At 43.0% G+C, this 18,056-nt stretch overlaps 5 protein-coding genes across 5 annotated transcripts; 3 read left to right on the top strand and 2 right to left on the bottom strand.

Moving 5' to 3' along the window:
• Window positions 1-61: 61 nt before the first annotated feature.
• EAF01_006574 (uncharacterized protein) lies at window positions 62-5,206 on the top strand (the record flags this gene model as incomplete). The annotated part of the gene is made up of 7 exons (XM_038914828.1): window positions 62-548; window positions 611-3,162; window positions 3,216-3,502; window positions 3,552-3,897; window positions 3,945-4,443; window positions 4,492-4,874; window positions 4,928-5,206. 7 exons carry the CDS (start codon window positions 62-64, stop codon window positions 5,204-5,206), a joined length of 4,833 nt encoding a protein of 1,610 aa, XP_038769783.1.
• Window positions 5,207-6,933: 1,727 nt separating this feature from the next.
• EAF01_006573 (uncharacterized protein) lies at window positions 6,934-7,308 on the top strand (the record flags this gene model as incomplete). Its single annotated transcript, XM_038914827.1, has 1 exon — window positions 6,934-7,308. The coding sequence occupies one exon, from the start codon at window positions 6,934-6,936 to the stop codon at window positions 7,306-7,308; it is 375 nt and encodes a 124-aa protein (XP_038769782.1).
• A 2,154-nt stretch (window positions 7,309-9,462) lies between these two features.
• On the bottom strand, window positions 9,463-10,087 carry EAF01_006572 (uncharacterized protein; the record flags this gene model as incomplete). The annotated part of the gene is made up of 4 exons (XM_038914826.1): window positions 9,463-9,621; window positions 9,738-9,820; window positions 9,923-9,953; window positions 10,058-10,087. The coding sequence occupies 4 exons, from the start codon at window positions 10,085-10,087 to the stop codon at window positions 9,463-9,465; spliced, it is 303 nt and encodes a 100-aa protein (XP_038769781.1).
• A 360-nt stretch (window positions 10,088-10,447) lies between these two features.
• On the top strand, window positions 10,448-12,592 carry EAF01_006571 (uncharacterized protein; the record flags this gene model as incomplete). The annotated part of the gene is made up of 1 exon (XM_038914825.1): window positions 10,448-12,592. The coding sequence occupies one exon, from the start codon at window positions 10,448-10,450 to the stop codon at window positions 12,590-12,592; it is 2,145 nt and encodes a 714-aa protein (XP_038769780.1).
• Window positions 12,593-13,528: 936 nt separating this feature from the next.
• On the bottom strand, window positions 13,529-14,516 carry EAF01_006570 (uncharacterized protein). Its single transcript, XM_038914824.1, has 3 exons — window positions 14,194-14,516; window positions 14,049-14,109; window positions 13,529-13,969 (listed from the first exon to the last, which is right to left on the bottom strand). The coding sequence occupies exons 1-3, from the start codon at window positions 14,281-14,283 to the stop codon at window positions 13,869-13,871; spliced, it is 252 nt and encodes an 83-aa protein (XP_038769779.1). The 5' UTR covers window positions 14,284-14,516; the 3' UTR covers window positions 13,529-13,868.
• Window positions 14,517-18,056: the final 3,540 nt, after the last annotated feature.

Here is an 18,056-nt window from a genome sequence, read left to right as displayed (position 1 = left end):
CGCTTGGTTCACATTAGCGAATAGTCCTTATGCTGTGCTCGGTGGGTAATCGACATACAACATGAGCAATAATGCCCCAACACAAGATACAGCTTCGGCTACCTCTCCCAAACGTCATTCAACATCTTCTACAGCTTTGCGCCAAAGCATTGATAGTGTCACCCCGCAACGACTTAATGGCAGCATGGCCTCGAATACTAGTATGATTTCAGTAGCCGTTGACCCTGTCACCCTTATCATTCAAGAATGTCGTGCTGTTACTTCTGCCATGCGGAAACATCCTCGGTGGGCGCATTCATCGGCTTCTTCTATATTGGGTGGGCATTCAAGTCCGTTGAGCGCGGGGGTTCAGAACTCAAGGCCTTCTACACCGCGAGATGAACCAGGAACTCGCAGAGCGCCGAAAGGCTCAGCGGCCCCAGAAGGGAACGATGATGCAGGCTTGGCAATCAGATGGGGGTTGAGGGGAAAGAAGGGGAAGAGCATGCAAGATAATCCTCTCATGGCCGGATTTCAGCGTCTCAGACAGGAGTTGACTGGATGTAAAGGTAAGCAGCATAGATCACTTTTGAGCTGGGCACAACTGATCGTATAATTCTTCTACTGCTAGATATACACACATTCGATGCACCATCTTTACTCCATCCATTTCTTCAAGTTATGGTCATCGAAAATCCCGCAACGCCGTCGCCAATCACAACTTTAGCCCTGGCTGCCATCATAAAGTTCTTCTCGTACAACTTAATTAGTCCAAGCTCCCCTCGACTTTCACAGGCAATGCAGTCTTTATCTGCTGCCATGACAAATTGCCGGTTTGAAGCTCGAGATACAGTGGCTGAAGAGAAGGTATATCAAAAAATATTGAAACTTATGGAAGGAATGCTGTCTGGCCCCGGTGGAGATTTACTGAGTGATGGAAGTGTTTGTAAAATGATGGAGACAAATTTAAATATGTGTTGTCAGCCACAGCTATCGGAGTTGTTTCGTGGGTCTGCCGAAATGACTATGGCCAAGATGTGTCAGATTATTTTCGAGAGACTGAAGCATTTAGAGATTGAGGCTGGTGATGATCTAGAAGCTTTAGATGAGAAGACAAAGGAAGATATGGACACTGTCAAAATGGCCCCTTCAGCAGCGAGTACAAGTGCCATCGCGAAACTGGCCCCATCTCCTGTCGGATCACGGCCACCTTCCTCAAGCTTTGATACATCACGGCCGTCATCTGCTATGGAAAAGGTTCCTCTCTTGGAGTCTTCATCTGAAGCTGGAATTGTCGCGCCGGCATCAGAGGCTTCGGATGATACTCCCAGCAAGCCTTATTCTCTCCCATCTATTCGTGAGCTATTTAGGGCTTTGATAGATTTACTTGATCCTCACGATCGGAAACATGCCGATTCTTTGAAAGTTATCGCTCTTCGTATGATCAACGTAGCTCTAGAGATAGCAGGTCCTTCAATTGCCAAGCATCCAGCTTTAGCCACCCTTGCTGAAGACCACCTTTGCCGATATTTGTTCCAATTAGTCCGATCGGACAATATGGCTATCTTACAGGAGTCGCTCATTGTTGCTGGCACTCTCCTCTCGACGTGCAGAGGAGTATTGAAGTTGCAGCAAGAGCTCTTTCTGTCTTATCTGGTTGCATGCTTGCATCCTCGTGTAGAAATCCCCCGGGAAAGGGGAATCGACCCCTCACTATATGCTGGTATACCACAGGCTCCAAAGCTGGTCAAGCCCCCACCATCACAAGCTAGTAGCGGTCGTTCCACGCCCGTACCTGTGAAAGATCGTCGAACTCTAGGGTTAGAAGGTGGGTCGCGTAAGCCGGATGCACGTGAAGCAATGGTGGAAAGTGTTGGAGCTCTTGCGCGGATCCCGAGCTATATGGCTGAACTATACGTCAATTATGATTGCGAAATCGACCGAAGTGATATCTGTGAGGATATGATTGGACTTCTGTCTCGAAACGCGATTCCAGATTCTGCGACTTGGAGCACGACAAGTGTCCCACCACTCTGCCTGGATGCTCTCTTAGGTTTTGTGCAATTTATTGCAGATAGACTTGGCGATGAACCGAAATATGATGGCTACCCTGATCAAGCAACACTACGCGAGCAGAAACGAAGGAAGAAGATCATCATTCAGGGAACGGTCAAATTTAACGAGAGCCCGAAGGCAGGAATTGCGTTTTTGGCGTCACAAGGCATCATAGATGATCCAAGAGATGCAAAGACTGTCGCAAATTTTTTGAAGGGAACATCTCGAATCGACAAAAAACAATTAGGTGAATTCATATCCAAGAAAGGGAATGAGCCCATTTTGGAAGCTTTGATGGACTCATTTGATTTTGAAAACAAGAGAGTAGATGAGGCGCTGCGTGAACTCCTCGAGACCTTCAGATTACCCGGAGAATCTGCTTTGATTGAACGGATTATCTCGACTTTCGCAGAAAATTATTGTTCAGGCACTTTACCTGAAGGTATCGCGGATAAAGATTCTGTATATGTTTTGACTTATGCCATTATCATGTTGAATACGGATCAGCATAATCCAAACATGAAGGGTAAACGCATGGAGCTAGAAAACTTTGCACGGAATCTACGTGGGGTTAATGGCGGGCAGGATTTTGCTCCGCAATACCTCCAGGACATTTACGAGTCTATCAAATCAAACGAAATCATTCTACCTGATGAGCATGACAATAAACATGCTTTCGACTATGCTTGGAAGGAATTGTTACTGAAAACCACTTCCGCGGGTGATCTCACTATCTGCAACACTAATATCTTTGATGCAGATATGTTCGCAGCTACTTGGAAACCAGTGGTTGCAACTCTATCGTATGTCTTTATGTCGGCGACTGATGATGCTGTATTTGAGAGAGTTATCACTGGTTTCGACCAGTGTGTTCGTATCGCAGCTAAACATGGTTTGACTGAAGTCATTGACCAAGTCGTGTATTGCTTGAGTTATATGACCACACTTGCAACAGAGATTCCATCCAGTACTACGCTCAATACAGAGATACAGGTTGGGGAGAATAGTGTCATGGTTAGTGAGCTCGCAGTCAAATTCGGTAGGGATGTGAAGGCTCAGCTTGCGACCGTTGTTCTTTTCCGTGTTGTGTTAGGTAGTGAAAGTGTGATAGGAGAAAGTTGGAAGCACGTAAGTTGATCAATCGTCAAACACTTCCTAAAATTTGCTAATCACGTTTACAGATTTCTAGGATTTGGTTGAACTTATTTGTTAATTCTTTGATACCCCCATTCTTTGCTACATCTAATAGCATGGATATTGCTCCAATTCCCTTACAAAATCCTTCCCAAGTCATTGATCGCGGGTCAAAACCCAGCGAAACAGGGATTTTCTCTGCTTTTGCGTCATACATTACTAGCTATGCTGCAGACGATCCTCCAGAGCCATCGGATGAAGAGCTCGAAAGTACCTTGTGCGCAGTCGATTGTGTGAATGCTTGCTTCATGGACGACGTATTCGCAAATGTAGTGTAAGTAATGTCTACTTGTTCCTTTTGACTCGATCGCTAATGTGATTAGAAACATGCCTATTGATTCCTTACGACCTCTCATACAAGCATTAATATCGCAATTGCCAGATGACCCTTCATCGGTCGTCATAAGTGTGAAATCGGAAGTGGAACCCCCATCAAGTCCTACAAACGGCGTGAATGGTGCACCATCCGGTCCCGTATATGATCCATCAATGGTTTACATATTAGAGCTATGTACCGTGCTTGCAATGAGAGACAATGAAACTATCAACGCATTTGGGGCTGAAGTCGCAGAAGCTTTACAGAACGTCCTAAGAAACTCTGCCAGCTGGCATCCCTTGATGGTATCTCGAACAATATTTTATCTACTGCACCTACTACACGCAAGCTATGTTAGTATATCTTATCTTGTCTAACAAATCAAAGCTAATACATATAGGAACAATCATACATTCGCGTTCCTGTGGTGCTTCATGCTATCTCAAGTTTCAAGAAAGATTTGTTTGAGAAATCTGCTACACTTGTTCTTCAAGGATTAACACAATGTATAAAAGAGCCAGGCCCATTACGAAACGAAATAATGACTTCTCCCGACTTCTGGGTAATTCTTAAGAATCTTGCAACTAGTCCTTCCTCAGCATCGGCTGTGTTCGAAATCCTTGAAGGCGTTGCTATTGGTTCTCCACCAACTATAATGGCAGATAATTATGAGTCGGCTGTTAAGTTGCTCAATGATTTTGCCACTGCCGGGAGTGTAGGGTCTACCGTGGAGCAAAAACAGGATAAGAGGACACGAAGAGGACAATCAGTCAAACAGCCAAAGCTGCAGGTAGTAGATGCGGTCGTAGCTAGAGGAGTCAAGGCCATAACGATGATATATTCTTTGACGTCGCGAATTCCTGTCCTGATGGAACAATCACATCTTGAAAGCAAAGAGGGTATGTGTGCATTCATCCATCGCATCAACTTTTACTAACTCACTACAGCTTGGGCAAATTATTGGTCACCAATCTTTATGGCTTTGACGACACAGTGTACCAATCCTTGCCGAGAAATCCGACATCAAGCATTCTCTTCGTTACAGCGTTCGTTGTTATCACCAGAATTAACGTCAGGTGATCACGAAGAATGGACCGCTATATTCGGCGAGGTTCTCTTCCCTCTGATAACTCGATTGCTAAAGCCAGAAGTATACTCATCCGATCCTATTGGCATGAGTGAAACTCGCGTTCAAGCCGCCACACTTCTCTGTAGGATTTTTTTGCACTACTTGGTACTACTGTCGAAATGGGAGGGTATGCTAGATCTTTGGATTAAGATACTTGACATCATGGATCGTTTAATGAATAGTGGGCAGGGTGATAGTTTGGTATGTCAATTGGAGCTATTTAATGGATTTAAATTCACTAACAAATGGAATAGGAAGAAGCAGTACCAGAAAGTTTAAAGAATGTACTTCTTGTAATGTCTAGTAGCGGATATTTGGTACCGCGTAGCCAAGATGAGACGCAAGAGAAGTTATGGACCGAAACATGGAAGAGAATCGATAGATTCTTGCCTGATTTGAGGAAGGAAATTGATTTGGAGGGGCCGGGGGTTGAGGAAAATATCAAGGGAAAAGAGAATGAAGGATTAGCGACAAATGTCAAGAGTGATACGGAAGCAGGAGTTGAAGAAGAGAAGACGAATATTAAAATTTGATTACGAGGAAGGAAAAACGATGGATTGTATTATTAATCAAGTAGAGGGAGTTGCGTTTCCGTTGTACAAAAGAAAGTTGGGAAACAGGGAGTTTGGATGAATTTGTGGTGCGAGGGAATTGGTTGTTTCAAAGAAAAACTCGTGTGCGTAGCGTAGGCGAAGTGGAAAAAAGATGAGATGTGGGGTTGGAGATTGGTTGCTGGAATGAGAGACGGACAAACGGGCGGAAAGAAAGATGTCCGTACATAATTCACTATACGGGATATGTAGTTGAATTCATTATGGGAGAGGAGAAAGGTGGAAAGGTTGGCTGAAATAGAAGATTGATAGGACGAATGGTACGGAGGACGGAAGCTGGTAGAAACAGATGAGCTAAAGTTTGTATAGCGGAACAGATTAGCAGTTGGGAGATGCATGGCTGAGTTAAAAATTAAAGTAATAGAAAGAGCGACGTGTTAATCATACCTTGCTTTTTTATGAGAGTTTGGAAGTGTTTGTTGTGTTGGATGGGAAATAGAATGGTTGGATGACGAAGCTGGAATGGTGGAGGAGGGCTGTAGATGATTTATTTTAATTTTAGGTTAATGGGTATTTCGAAACGATCCAGGTGCCGACGAGTCGGGCACCAACGGTGTTGTGACATTAGACTACCACGGAGGTGACGAGGGTATCTTGATTTGTGTTTCAGAGTTCAGTGCGGCCGCTACCTGCACCGGACAATGCGTTCAAGAAAACGAGACAGACTTCTGCGTCAGTAGCGTATGAAGAAATATCTTGACTGAGGACGGTCCCACTGTTGAGTCTTGCAGCTCCTCCTCCCCTTCCAAAGCCATCGTGACCACCTTCACCTATGGTTCCATTCACTTGGTACAGTAATATTTCCATCAAAGCCTACTGTTGTCTATTGCTTCCACCGCCAATACCGCTGGATTTGATACTGGTCTAAGTGTTATTCAAGATCCAACGAAGTATAGTACTGTTCTCTCCGACTGGGTCGTGAGAGCATGTTGGAGAGTAATGAGATAAGGAAAGGAAAAGAAGTTTGACCAGATCTGGGATCACCTGCAAGACGGCATTCATAAATATTTCGGTTTCGTCGATAGTAAACGCGTAGTTTTGTCCAGCCATAACTGGACCCGCGTGTTAGCCGAAGATGCCCATGCTGAATGGCTTAGAAAGAGCTGAAGAATTATTGGTATTCATGAGTAAACCCAATGAAGCTGCGCCATTTTCTCTCACAACAGCGCTGTGATTGACTTGAACATTGCAGTATGTTGTAGATCTGATATAAGGTTGGCTGGCTACTGTTGTCGAGGTTGGCGAAGAAGTAAGCACTTATCAGCTGAGTCCATACACTTTCGCATACCAAGTAAGAGGTTGTAAAAATTGAGACATATTGAAGCTAGTGCATACTAATACAGCTCATCTCTGAAACTGATACGTTGGCTACTAACCAAAACAGTTCATAATAGTGAAGAATCCTTTCTATAAATTCATAGAGATCTTGTCCCCATCAGGTGACTTTTGAACAAACTATTCCACATACCACACCCCTTATACACTAAGTGTTCAGCCCTTGTCCTACTGTTAGGTATGTATTATATAACACAACAATGATTTTGCTCAAACCGATCCAAAAAAAAAACACAAACAAATCTGAACACACCAATTTCAACGATATCACAATACCTTATTCTCTTACATTTACCTTCATTCATTATAACATTATGTCTGCTAATAACTTTAATTTATTAGAACAGAACGAAGTTCAAGTTGTTTGTAATCAGGATCAAGAACAGCAATCTGATAGCGACGATATGGTTAACGTTGGCGAACTGAATATAGAGCTACGTCTCAAAATTACAGAGCTACGCCTCGAAATTACAGAGCAACGTCTCGGAATTACCGAACTTCGTCAGGAGCTTACTCAGACTCTTGTAAGAAGTGCCCGACTTGAGGAACGAAACAACCAGCTGATTATACGCATCAATGAACGCGAGAAATGTATTCAGAAATCAGACGTTGTATTAGCGGCCGTCTTAGCGTTCGTCTTAGCGGCTGTTCTACTCGTATTAATGGCTGGTTTGCTCGGAAATCATTGAATCTACACGCGTAAGTATCTTCAAATTTAAAACATAATCAAATCTCTAATATGATTCTAGAGTATTCCCAGATACATCAATCTATACCAAAAATTTGTTTGCTCAATACTTATAACTTTGACAACAAAACAAAAGCGAGCGACTGGAGCTTGTTTGCAGGAGGAAATTCTAGACAGATACACAAAATGGCTTGTACCCCAAAGGGATACTCCTCTTAGTTTTTGATTAAGGGGTAGGAATCTCATGGACTAATCATTTGCTTAGCATCAATACTTTTAGAGTTCCTCAATTTTACTCTTTTCCCTTTCTATCAATCTAATTCTGGTTTGTGATTTCCGTTACCATTCATTGATAATTTCATAATGTGATGTAATGTATACTTAGTAGTAGTAGTAGTAGTGGTAGTAGTAGTGGTAGTAGTAGTGGTAGTAGTAGTTAAGGGGTAGGATCGGGGTTTGATCCAAGAGTATATGATCTTCAATTTTGGCGAGTTAGAAGTTCGGTACGCAGAGTGTGAATGATCTTGCCTGGACTTTAAGTAGGCTCAATAGTTATGCTGATTCAAGAGATTCAAGTAAGAAAGTTTAAAATAAGTAAGTCGAGAGACATTTGAGACAAAATACAGTAAAATTTCAAATATACATCTAGAGACGATCAAAAAAGAAAAAAAAAAATTTATTGTTTTAACTCACAATCTATTAATGGAAAGGAAAGCCTTCTATGATTGTCAGTATATCTTGAAGCTGGATGTTAAGGCCCAAGAAAACTAGATTATCTGAATCTTGAATGTAGAAAAGTAGCAAGCGACGCTTGCTTTAGTGCAGCCTCGATGACAAATCACAAATTAGAAATACTGTAATTAGATGACAGTCGGCAATAACAAATGCGAGGACGTTCGTTATTTAGTTCCCCTTTCGTACTGCCTTTGTACTTGCTTTCATTGAGGTTCTCAATGATTGGTGTCTTGAAATCGAAGTGAGACCATCTAAATTGCCCTTGGATAACTGTTTTTCAATCTTTCCCATGATAATCTTCCAATTACGCCCTTGAGGCTTCACATGTTACGCCCAGAAGAATAAGTCGTAACAGAGGGTTTAGAGGAGAGAGCCGGCTCAGGCAGTTATGAACAGTACCGAACTTTGCATGGGAAATGAAGCCGATGATCCATGAATACTCGTTCCATTGTTCAAGGCCATGAAAACACTCACCAAAGCTGAGATCGGCCCGCCAGCCATCAAATCGAATATTGCGGAGCCGCAAATTTTTTGGATGCTAACCACACTTTTGATGCTTCTCGATGCCTCGCTTTGTAGCCTGACAATCAATTTTCCTTTGTAGTCCTCAACTATGGGGGCTTGATTCCGTAAAGCTTCACCAGAGAATGCGTAGACCAGTGTATTTCATATAAATCTGTTCTCATCGCAAGCTGTCGCAAACAGCGGGTGCGCCACATTGAGTGGTGAAATTTGACGATAAGAGTCCTTCGGAAGCACAGGCTTCAAGGTAGATACTTTTCCAGGCTATAGAAGATGTTTTCGTGATCTTATGATTGTCGTCTGGCCCTATTCGTACCCCCGAGCCATATTTCTCATATAAGTCTCTCATTACATTGAATATTTCAACTTTGATAACATGATGAATCTATGGAAGAAGTGAGGGAGTTTAGAGTCTTGGACCAGGAAACTTCGCAGGAAGGTGGACAGTAAAACTATCGATTCCCTTGCGTAAGAATGAAATAGCTGAATCTTGACGTCAAAAAAGTATGGAGAATAGAAGATTGGGCTTGTAAATCGCGGGCCTGGTGGACTGACTGCGCTTATGGCTAACTAGGTATCTAGCTTTTGATACTTGACAAGACATGCTAAGTAGAGGGAAGATAGGAGAAACACCGGGCATTGACAATGAGGATTCAGCTTTTGACTATCATCACCCTGTTCCAATCATTGAACAAAATTTCACCAACATCTTTAAGAAATATCTTTATGTAGCTCCGTCTCGCCATCTAATTGCGGTAAACTATGTACCCGCAATCTACGGCTATCGGTAGATCCCGCCTGGTGTGGGTTGGAAGCTGCAATGAACATTAATAGACTGGCATATTTTTTCATAGCTTGATGTTCAGACGAACACACAATCTCTCAAAATCAACCTCCACTACCTTAAAACCTCAAACCTCCCCTCGGCCACCCCTTTCTCCTTAAGATCCAGCTCCTTGTCTTCATACCCTGTGACATTTGCATGAGGTGGCCCCTCTTTGAGATCTACACGTAGACTTTCGATTTGGGAGGCAGAGCCTTGAGCCTCGCCCTCTACCTGTCGGAATATGTTGGCTTGGGTTTGGAGCAACAAGATTGGCAACAGTAAGGCTTTGGGGGACATTGCGGGGATAGGGGAAGGGGATCCAAAAGGTGTGAGTAGATGGAACCTACCTTTCCATCATCTGTATTGCGTACCCAGCCAACAACTCCAAGTGCCCTTGCTTTCTTCTGTGTGAACCAGCGAAAATTGACACCTGAGAATCCAATTGTCAGCAATGCTTCTTTGGATCACTAGGTGAACGTGATGAGGTATTGTCCATGTGCATAGTTGACTAAAGGTATATTTTACAACGAACCTTGAACTTTGCCACTCACTGTAAAGGCTATCTGTATGAGTTTTAGTTCCGCAATAGAGTTGTCAAGGGAACAAGATGCTCGAGGTGCTGAAGGGGTTAAATGGGTAAGGGGGTCACTGGGGATCATTTACATACACGTTTATCTAGTTTCTCTTCTTGGTCCATTTTTGATGATAATCTTGCTGTAAGCTGTGAAGTTGAAACTTATCTAAAGTCTGTATAAGATGGGTAAATGTTACTTGTATTTAAAATGAATGAATTTCTAATTCATCTCCAAGTCTGGCCGGTAAACTCATTGTCAGATAGAAGATCTACAAAAGGCATCCATTCCAAGGTTTCGTCATTGTTCCCAGGGAGTGGCTAAAGCTGTGGCTGACTGACTAATCAGCATGGGTACCAGTCTCACCGCTTCCAATCTCCACCGGCAAAATCCCGCAGTCTCGAAAAAAAGTTTCTCAATTCCCAAATACATCTCCCCAAGTTCTGAGCTTCTTAATTGCGCATTTTAGAAACTCCCACAACACAATGCCAAAACAAAAAGCCCCCAAGGGTGCATCAATGGATGCATCCTCTGCTTCTGCAGTCAATGATACTCGATTCTCCAATTTCACTACCGATCCTCGATTTCGACTCCCTTCGAAGAGACAGACCAGAACGAAGATTGATAAACGATTCTCGCGCATGTTGAAAGATGATGATTTTTCCAAGTCAGCAAAGGTGGATCGATATGGAAGGAAATTGAGTGGCAGTGGAAAGAAGAAGGCGCTGGAGAGATTGTATGTTAATGAGGATGAAGAAGACGAGGACAGTGGAAGTGATGATGAAAATGAGGGCGGAGAAGATGTGGAGGTGGAGGACGACGAGGTAGTAAAAAAGGAATTGAAAAAAGCAGCTGCGGGATATGATCCTGCGAGAGGTGGTGGTTTTTCTTCTTCGGAAGATGAAGACGAGGATGAGGATGAAGACGGAGGAGTGGATATTGAAGAGGAAGCTACTTTTCCAGATATGCAAGCAGAGCAGCAGTCAGTCGAAATGGGAGAGGTCTCTTCGAGAATAGCGGTGGTTAATTTAGATTGGGATAATATTCGATCGGTGGATTTAATGGCCGTTTTTCAGAGTTTCGTTAACCCTGGTGGAAAGATTCACAAAATCTCTATTTACCAGTCTGAATATGGAAAGGAAAGGATGGAGCGAGAAGAATTGGAGGGCCCACCAAAAGAAATTTTCGCAAGGAAGCACGAAGAAGAGAATGAGGATGACTCTGAGGATGATGAGGAAACAGATGACGAAGAATTAGAGGAGAAAATTAAGAAGGATTTACAAAAGGCAGACGATGGTAATGAATTTGATGGCGCGGCACTACGACAATATCAACTCGAACGACTACGATACTTTTACGCCGTTGTCGTTTGTTCGGACGAGAAGACTGCAGAGAATATTTATCAGAAATGTGACGGCACGGAGTATTTGAGTTCCGCCAACTTTTTCGATTTAAGATTTATCCCCGATGGTACAGAATTCGATGACGAACCAAGAGATGAGTGTGAACAGGTGCCATCTGGATACAAACCTACTGAATTCGTCACAGATGCGCTGCAACATTCCAAGGTAAAACTCACATGGGATATGAACCCCGAGGAAGCAAGCCGAAAAGATGCAATCAACCGAGCATTCACAGGTAGTCGCGCGGAAATTGGCGAAAACGATTTACGAGCATACCTAGGGAGTGATTCGGAGGACGATGAAGAGGAAGAAGCAGAGGTCGACGAAGATGCCCCTAAATTATCCAAGAAGGAAATCGAGAGGCAGAGACTTCGCGCAGCTCTCGGACTCGGAGATGAGCCAACCAAAAAGAAAAAAGACACAGGCCCTATTGGTGACATGGAGGTTACATTTACAGCCGGCTTAAGCGCCACCGCCAAAGGAAACGTGTTCGAAAACGAGCCCATACCTAACGAAACCACAGCGGAAGCATATATCCGTAAAGAGAAAGAACGCAAGGCCCGCAGGAGAGAAAAGGCCAAGGCTGTTCGTGAAGGCAAAGATCCAAATGCTTCTGATGAGGAGGAGAAAGAAGTCGAAGCCAAAGAAGATCTCGGATTTGACGATCCTTTCTTCGCAACTGATGAAGCTACCAAAGCCAAAGCAGCAAAATCACTACGCAAAGAAGAACGCAAGAAGAAACACGATGCCAAACTTAAGGAAGCGGAGGAAAAGGCTTCGAATCGTGCAGAGTTGGAATTGCTTATGCAGGACAATTCGACGGATAAGGCAGAACATTTGGACCATTTCGATATTACTGAGATTCAACGCGCCGAGAAGGCGAAAAAGAAGAAGGGTAAAGGAAAGGGGAAGAAGGGTGAAGAAATTGAGAGTAAGAGAGGAGGCTTACAAGAAAATTTCCAGATGGATGTTGGTGATGAGAGATTTGGTGATGTCTTCAAGAATCACGAGTATGCTATTGATCCTAGCAATCCAAAGTTTAAGGGTACGGAGGGTATGAAGAAGTTGTTGGAAGAGGGAAGGAGGAAGAGAGGTGGAGAAGATGATGGGGAGGTCGAAGTGAAGACGAAGAATAAGAAGAGGAAGGTTGAGGGAGAGAAGGAAGATAAGGCGGATCTTAGTAGTTTGGTCGAGAAGGTCAAGAAGAAGTCTAAGATCGCGAAGTAAAGTAAAGGACTATGGGGGATTGTGGTTAGTAGATGTAGATATTTTCTTTTGAGCTGTAAAATGATACCATTAATTTTCAAGGTCATTGCTCTTCATCTGGAGACATGCATTTATTGGGACAGATAACTAAAATCCTGATTTCCTATATAAATTGCGATCCTCGTCCCATTTCTGATCCTTACACCGTACATAGTGATGACTGTTGCATGCATGGATGGAGTGTTGCTACTATCATTAAGTCAATGCAAGATGGCGAGTTACTATCATGCAACCGAAACTCGAAATAATGTTCAGGAGAGGAATAGACAACGTGACAATTCACAAATAGATGACGAGAGGATCTGCAGGTAATAAGGGGTAGGGAGCTTAAGCGAGTGGCAAGGGGATCATTACACACATAGCATCCTAATGACTAGCGTATGATAACCGAGCTCCGAGAAGATGAAATCGGTGGTCTAGTTAAACACACGAATCTTGACGTGAAGCGAGACATTTGACCAGATTCCATTTCATGCTCAAGTTTGATGTGTGGGATTATATGGGTTGTTCGTTTGGATTTATGGAACAGGAGTGATGGTTTGTGAATCTTGTGGTTTTAGGTACACTTTGATTAACTCGCGAGTTCTATTGCTCTTGATTTGTTCTTGGAAAGGTGTTTGTATATTTGGAAAGATAGGTCATGGATGCAGCATTCTCAAACTCGATTTCTGGGCGAGTAACTAAGTTGATGGAATAGTAAGATTTTACATTTAGTAAATCAAGTATCGGATCTAACATTTCATTCTTGCTAGCAACTACTCGGGGGGAAAATCCCCCCATATTCCATATGAATTCTCGTTAGTCAGGGTTTTCGCTTCTTGTCTCGGCATCTGCAAGTGTGATCCCTTTAGAATCTGGATTCTGCCTCATTGACAGAAAAGAAAAAAGTTGCGGCAAGACAGGTACTGCGCGGTTCTTGAGAAAATCACTGTAAAGTGTAAGCTAGAAGCTGGGCGTGAAGAAATCAAAGAACAAAGCAATGGCAGTCTCAATAACTTCACATCACACCAGGCACGCGTCAGACAAAAGCATGATTCTCAGAGGCGAATTCAGGTCAAACTCTTGTCAGAACCAAACCCTCACATCCCGAAAACAATCAAGACATAGATCCTGGCAAGCCATTCTACCCTTCAAAAAACCCCCAATTATCTACCCAGAACTGGCCAGAACTGGTCCGCACAAACTAACACCCATCGCAAGAATGCCAACCAAGTAGCTAGACGCAAGAGCTTCTAGCTTACTTCTTGTACGAAGTACCACTGGGAGCAGTATAGGTAGAACCGCTGCTGCCATAGTAATAGGTGGATCCGTTGCCATTAGCATAGTAGTAGGAACCATCTGTTGCACGAGTCAGCGTACGATTATGATTTGGAGGTGAGTTCGGGGCTTGATCAGTAGGGTGAGAAAAGCGACGTACTGCTATTGCTGTAGTGATAAGCTTCACCGGAGGGAGTGGAGCGGTTGTCATAGCTGTTGCCCTGAAGATTTAGAGGATTAGTTTGTCATGCCAAAGATCGATGGATAGTTTAATGTGAAGAAGATTCGAGCGGTGGAGAACTTACTTGACTGTTGGTACCACTGCTATTGATAGTATATGGGCTACCGAGGGAGTTGCTAGAGCTACTGGAGCCAGAAGAACCCTTTCCAGACATGATTGAGGTGATTTTTGATCTACGAGAGAGTTATCCAAAGCTTGTTATGTTCGAGTTTTGTAGACTCGCTATCAACTTGAAGTTAAGAAGAGCTGATCGAGAGAGAAGGAACCACAAGTGCCGAAAGTGGGGAGGACGACCTTAAATATTTAAGCTGCGGTAGTTCCTGCATCGCAGCAAGCGAAAGCGAAAAAACATGGGACTCCCTGCTTGGATCAAAGAGAAGTTAATAAAGCACTCGTGAGTCGTGTTTAAGTGAAGTAAAGATGTACAAATGCATGATAATGGGAGCGATTGAAATAACAACACTCTAAGAAAACTAAACTAAATCAAGTATCATAAAGTCACCCATTGTAAGAAAAAGGTGATTTGAAACTTTTCTTTTCTTTCAATACTATACCGGTACCTAGAGCTTTGCTATAGGCCTTCGATTACTAAGTTATAGAAACTTTAAAGGCCTTAAAGTTTATGTCGATCAAATCTACTATCTAATAGGTATGGTATTTATCTTTTAGTATAGTATTTAAAGGATTAGATTCTGAATGTAATTGGTTGATTCAATTGAAAAGGAAGCCAGTCATCATATCATTCAATTATGTTGAGCGTAAACTATATCATTCAGCTGGGCGCTTTCATTAGTATATAGATTTTCTATAGTTTCTTATTAGATGTAAGATTCTATAATAAGTAATATAATTTATCAGTACATACACCATATTAATATATATACTACTCTTTTTATATATAAAATTCGTTTGTATATAACTATACACTTCCTTTATTTATAAATAGAATTTTCTGAAAATTGAATATATAATTGGTATGCTAATATGTTACGGGAGCTGCCTCTAGGGTTACGTGGAAGTGTTTAGAGATCTCTTGAGGTGGTTTAGATTAAACTTTAAATAGGAATTCAATAAGGTTGTAATTAATTGCAATTCTTGTAACTATAGTAATGAAACTAATGATTATTCTTTTAAATACGAAGCTCTATATTATAATGAAATCCCATTCCTTTATATAAACCTTCATTCTTTGTTGTCCTATTACTTCCCATTGTGTCCCATTGGGCTGTTACGACTGAGGTCGTCACATGACTAGATTAATTGAATATCACCTGACCAAGGTGTCCCACTGAGTCTCACTGAGTAAGGCCCAGTGGGATACAGTGGGAAGCAGTAGGACAACAGAGAACGAAGGTCTATATAAGGGAATGGGTTTCATTACAATGTAGAGCTTCGTGCTCAAGAACAATCATTAGTTTCATTATTATAGTTACGAGAATTACAACCAGTTACCAACCTTATTGAATTCCTACTTGAAGTCTAGTCTAAACCACCTCGAGAGATCTCTAGCCACTTCCACGTGACCCTAGAGGCAGCTCCCGTAATATGGGCATTACTTAGTGAGACTCAGTGGGACACTTTGGTTAGGTGATATTTAGTCAATCTAGTTATATGACGACCTTGGTCGTAACATAATACTAGCGCACCAGGGTACCTAGGTACATATAAATAGCTTCTACATAGCATAATGTTACGATGGTCTGCCACAATAGACGTCACGTGACCCCGACGCTTAGGTAACCGGATCAGAGGGATCATTAGTGATCCAGTTGATCGGATCAGAGGGATCATTTGTGATCCGACTGAGCACAGAGAACGAAGGTCTATATAAAGGAATGGGTTTCATTACAGTGTAGAGCTTCGTGCTCAAGAACAATCATTAGTTTCATTACTATAGTTACGAGAATTGCAACCAGTTACAACCTTATTGAATTCCTACTTGAAGTCTAGTCTAAACCACCTCGAGAGATCTCTAGCCACTTCCACGTGACCCTAGAGGCAGCTCCCGTAACACTTTGAGCACCATTTCTGCTTCAAGTACCGATTCAATACCAACCGACGATATGGCACCCACCAGTGCATCCGCGAGCAGTCAGGCACAAGCACCCGACACCGACGATGTCGAGATGACCGATGCTCCCAAGGAAATTACCATCAACGAAACACTCAAGATTGCCTTACCAGACAAATACCAAGGAAGTCGACAGGAACTCGACACCTTCCTCTTGCAACTTGAAATCTACTTCAGATTCAACGAAGACAAGTTTACCGAAAAGGAATCCAAGAGTGTATGGGCCGTATCATACCTCAGAGGAGAAGCAGGCAAATGGATTCAGCCATACTTGCGGGACTACTTCGAGAACAGCGAGCGATACCGCATGAAACCTACCAGAGTAATCTTCGAGAGCTTCGAAGGGTTCAAAACAGAAATCCGTAGGATTTTCGGAAACGCCAACGAGTTAGAGATAGCCGAGGAAAAGATCTTTAACATCAAGCAAACAGGATCAGCCCTCAAGTACGCTACGGAGTTCCGAAGATATGCAGGAATGACCAAATGGGATAAGACCGCCATCATGAGCCATTACCGAAAAGGGCTCAAACCAGAAGTACGATTGGAACTAGACCGAGACGGCGAGAGTAATGATTTGAACGACTTAATCAAGGACTCTATTGAAGCCGACGATCGTCTCTACAGATTTAAGCAAAGCCAAAGATCATACAAACCTCAAGAAAATCAAAACCAAGGGCGTTACCGCAAGAACGAGGGTAGACCACGATACAATCCACAGAGATACGGAGACCCTATGGAGTTAGACGCCACGCACCACGCAAACAGGAATGATGATCAGGAAAAGAAACGTAGACGAGAAAACAACTTATGCTTTGAATGTGGAAAAACAGGGCACCGGGCAGCGGATTGCCGAAGTAAGAAGACAGGAGGAAAGAAAGGCAACTTCAAACCCAAGTTCGGCAAAGGCCAACTTAACGCTACCTTTGTATCCCAGGAACATCCAGCTAAGACCGAAGAAACTGAGACCTTCACCAGTGAAGAATTCCGGAAATTATTGGATGAGTTACCACGAAACCAAGAGGGTATGAATGCAGTAGATTTGTGGGAACAGGAGTATTACCGAACCCCATCACCGTCGGTAACGGAAGAATGTATTAAGGAAGAGATACCAGCAGATCACGCGATGATGAGCTGGACTGCTTGCTATGATGAATTCTGCGGAATCCATCGATCAGATAAAGAAGCAACCGGATGGTTCCCCAAGAAAAGAAAGACAAGGAACCAACAATCCAATGAAACAGACAAAAAACAAGTTACCCAGCAATTGAATGCTACAGGACAAGCAGGACAGATATACTGCAAGGTCAAAATAAACGGACAAATACAGCAAGCCATGATAGATTCAGGGGCTACAGGAAATTTTATTGCACCAGAAGCTGCAAAGTACTTGGGAGTTCCACTCCAGAAGAAACAAAAACCCTACCAATTGCAGTTAGTTGACGGACAACTAGCAGGATCTGACGGGAATGTTTCACAGGAGACACGACCAGTACAAATGAACATAACCCAACATTCAGAGGTTATACAGCTTGACGTTGTGCCATTGGGCCAACAACAGATCATCTTAGGGATGCCATGGTTGAAGGCACACAATCCTAAGATAGATTGGTCACAAGAGACAGTGACATTTGATCAGTGCAAGAACGGTCACGACGACACGTTCAAGGCGTCCGCGAGACGTAACACGCGCCAAGGAGAGTTGAACGCGAACAACACCGGCGACGTAGGACACCCAGTCCAGGGTCCTCCATTAAGAGCGAAGGCCAGTACACCTCCTCTACAAATGCAGAAGCCAACGACACGGCAGGAAATCGCAATCAAGGCAGAAGAGCCTATGATACCAGAACAGTACAAGA

The sequence above is a fragment of the Botrytis porri genome (genome assembly GCF_014898465.1).
Source record: "Botrytis porri strain MUCL 3234 chromosome Unknown BPOR_008, whole genome shotgun sequence".
Lineage (NCBI taxonomy): Eukaryota > Fungi > Ascomycota > Leotiomycetes > Helotiales > Sclerotiniaceae > Botrytis > Botrytis porri.
Note: the sequence above shows the minus strand (reverse complement) of the source record. Positions and strands in the feature narration are given on the sequence as shown.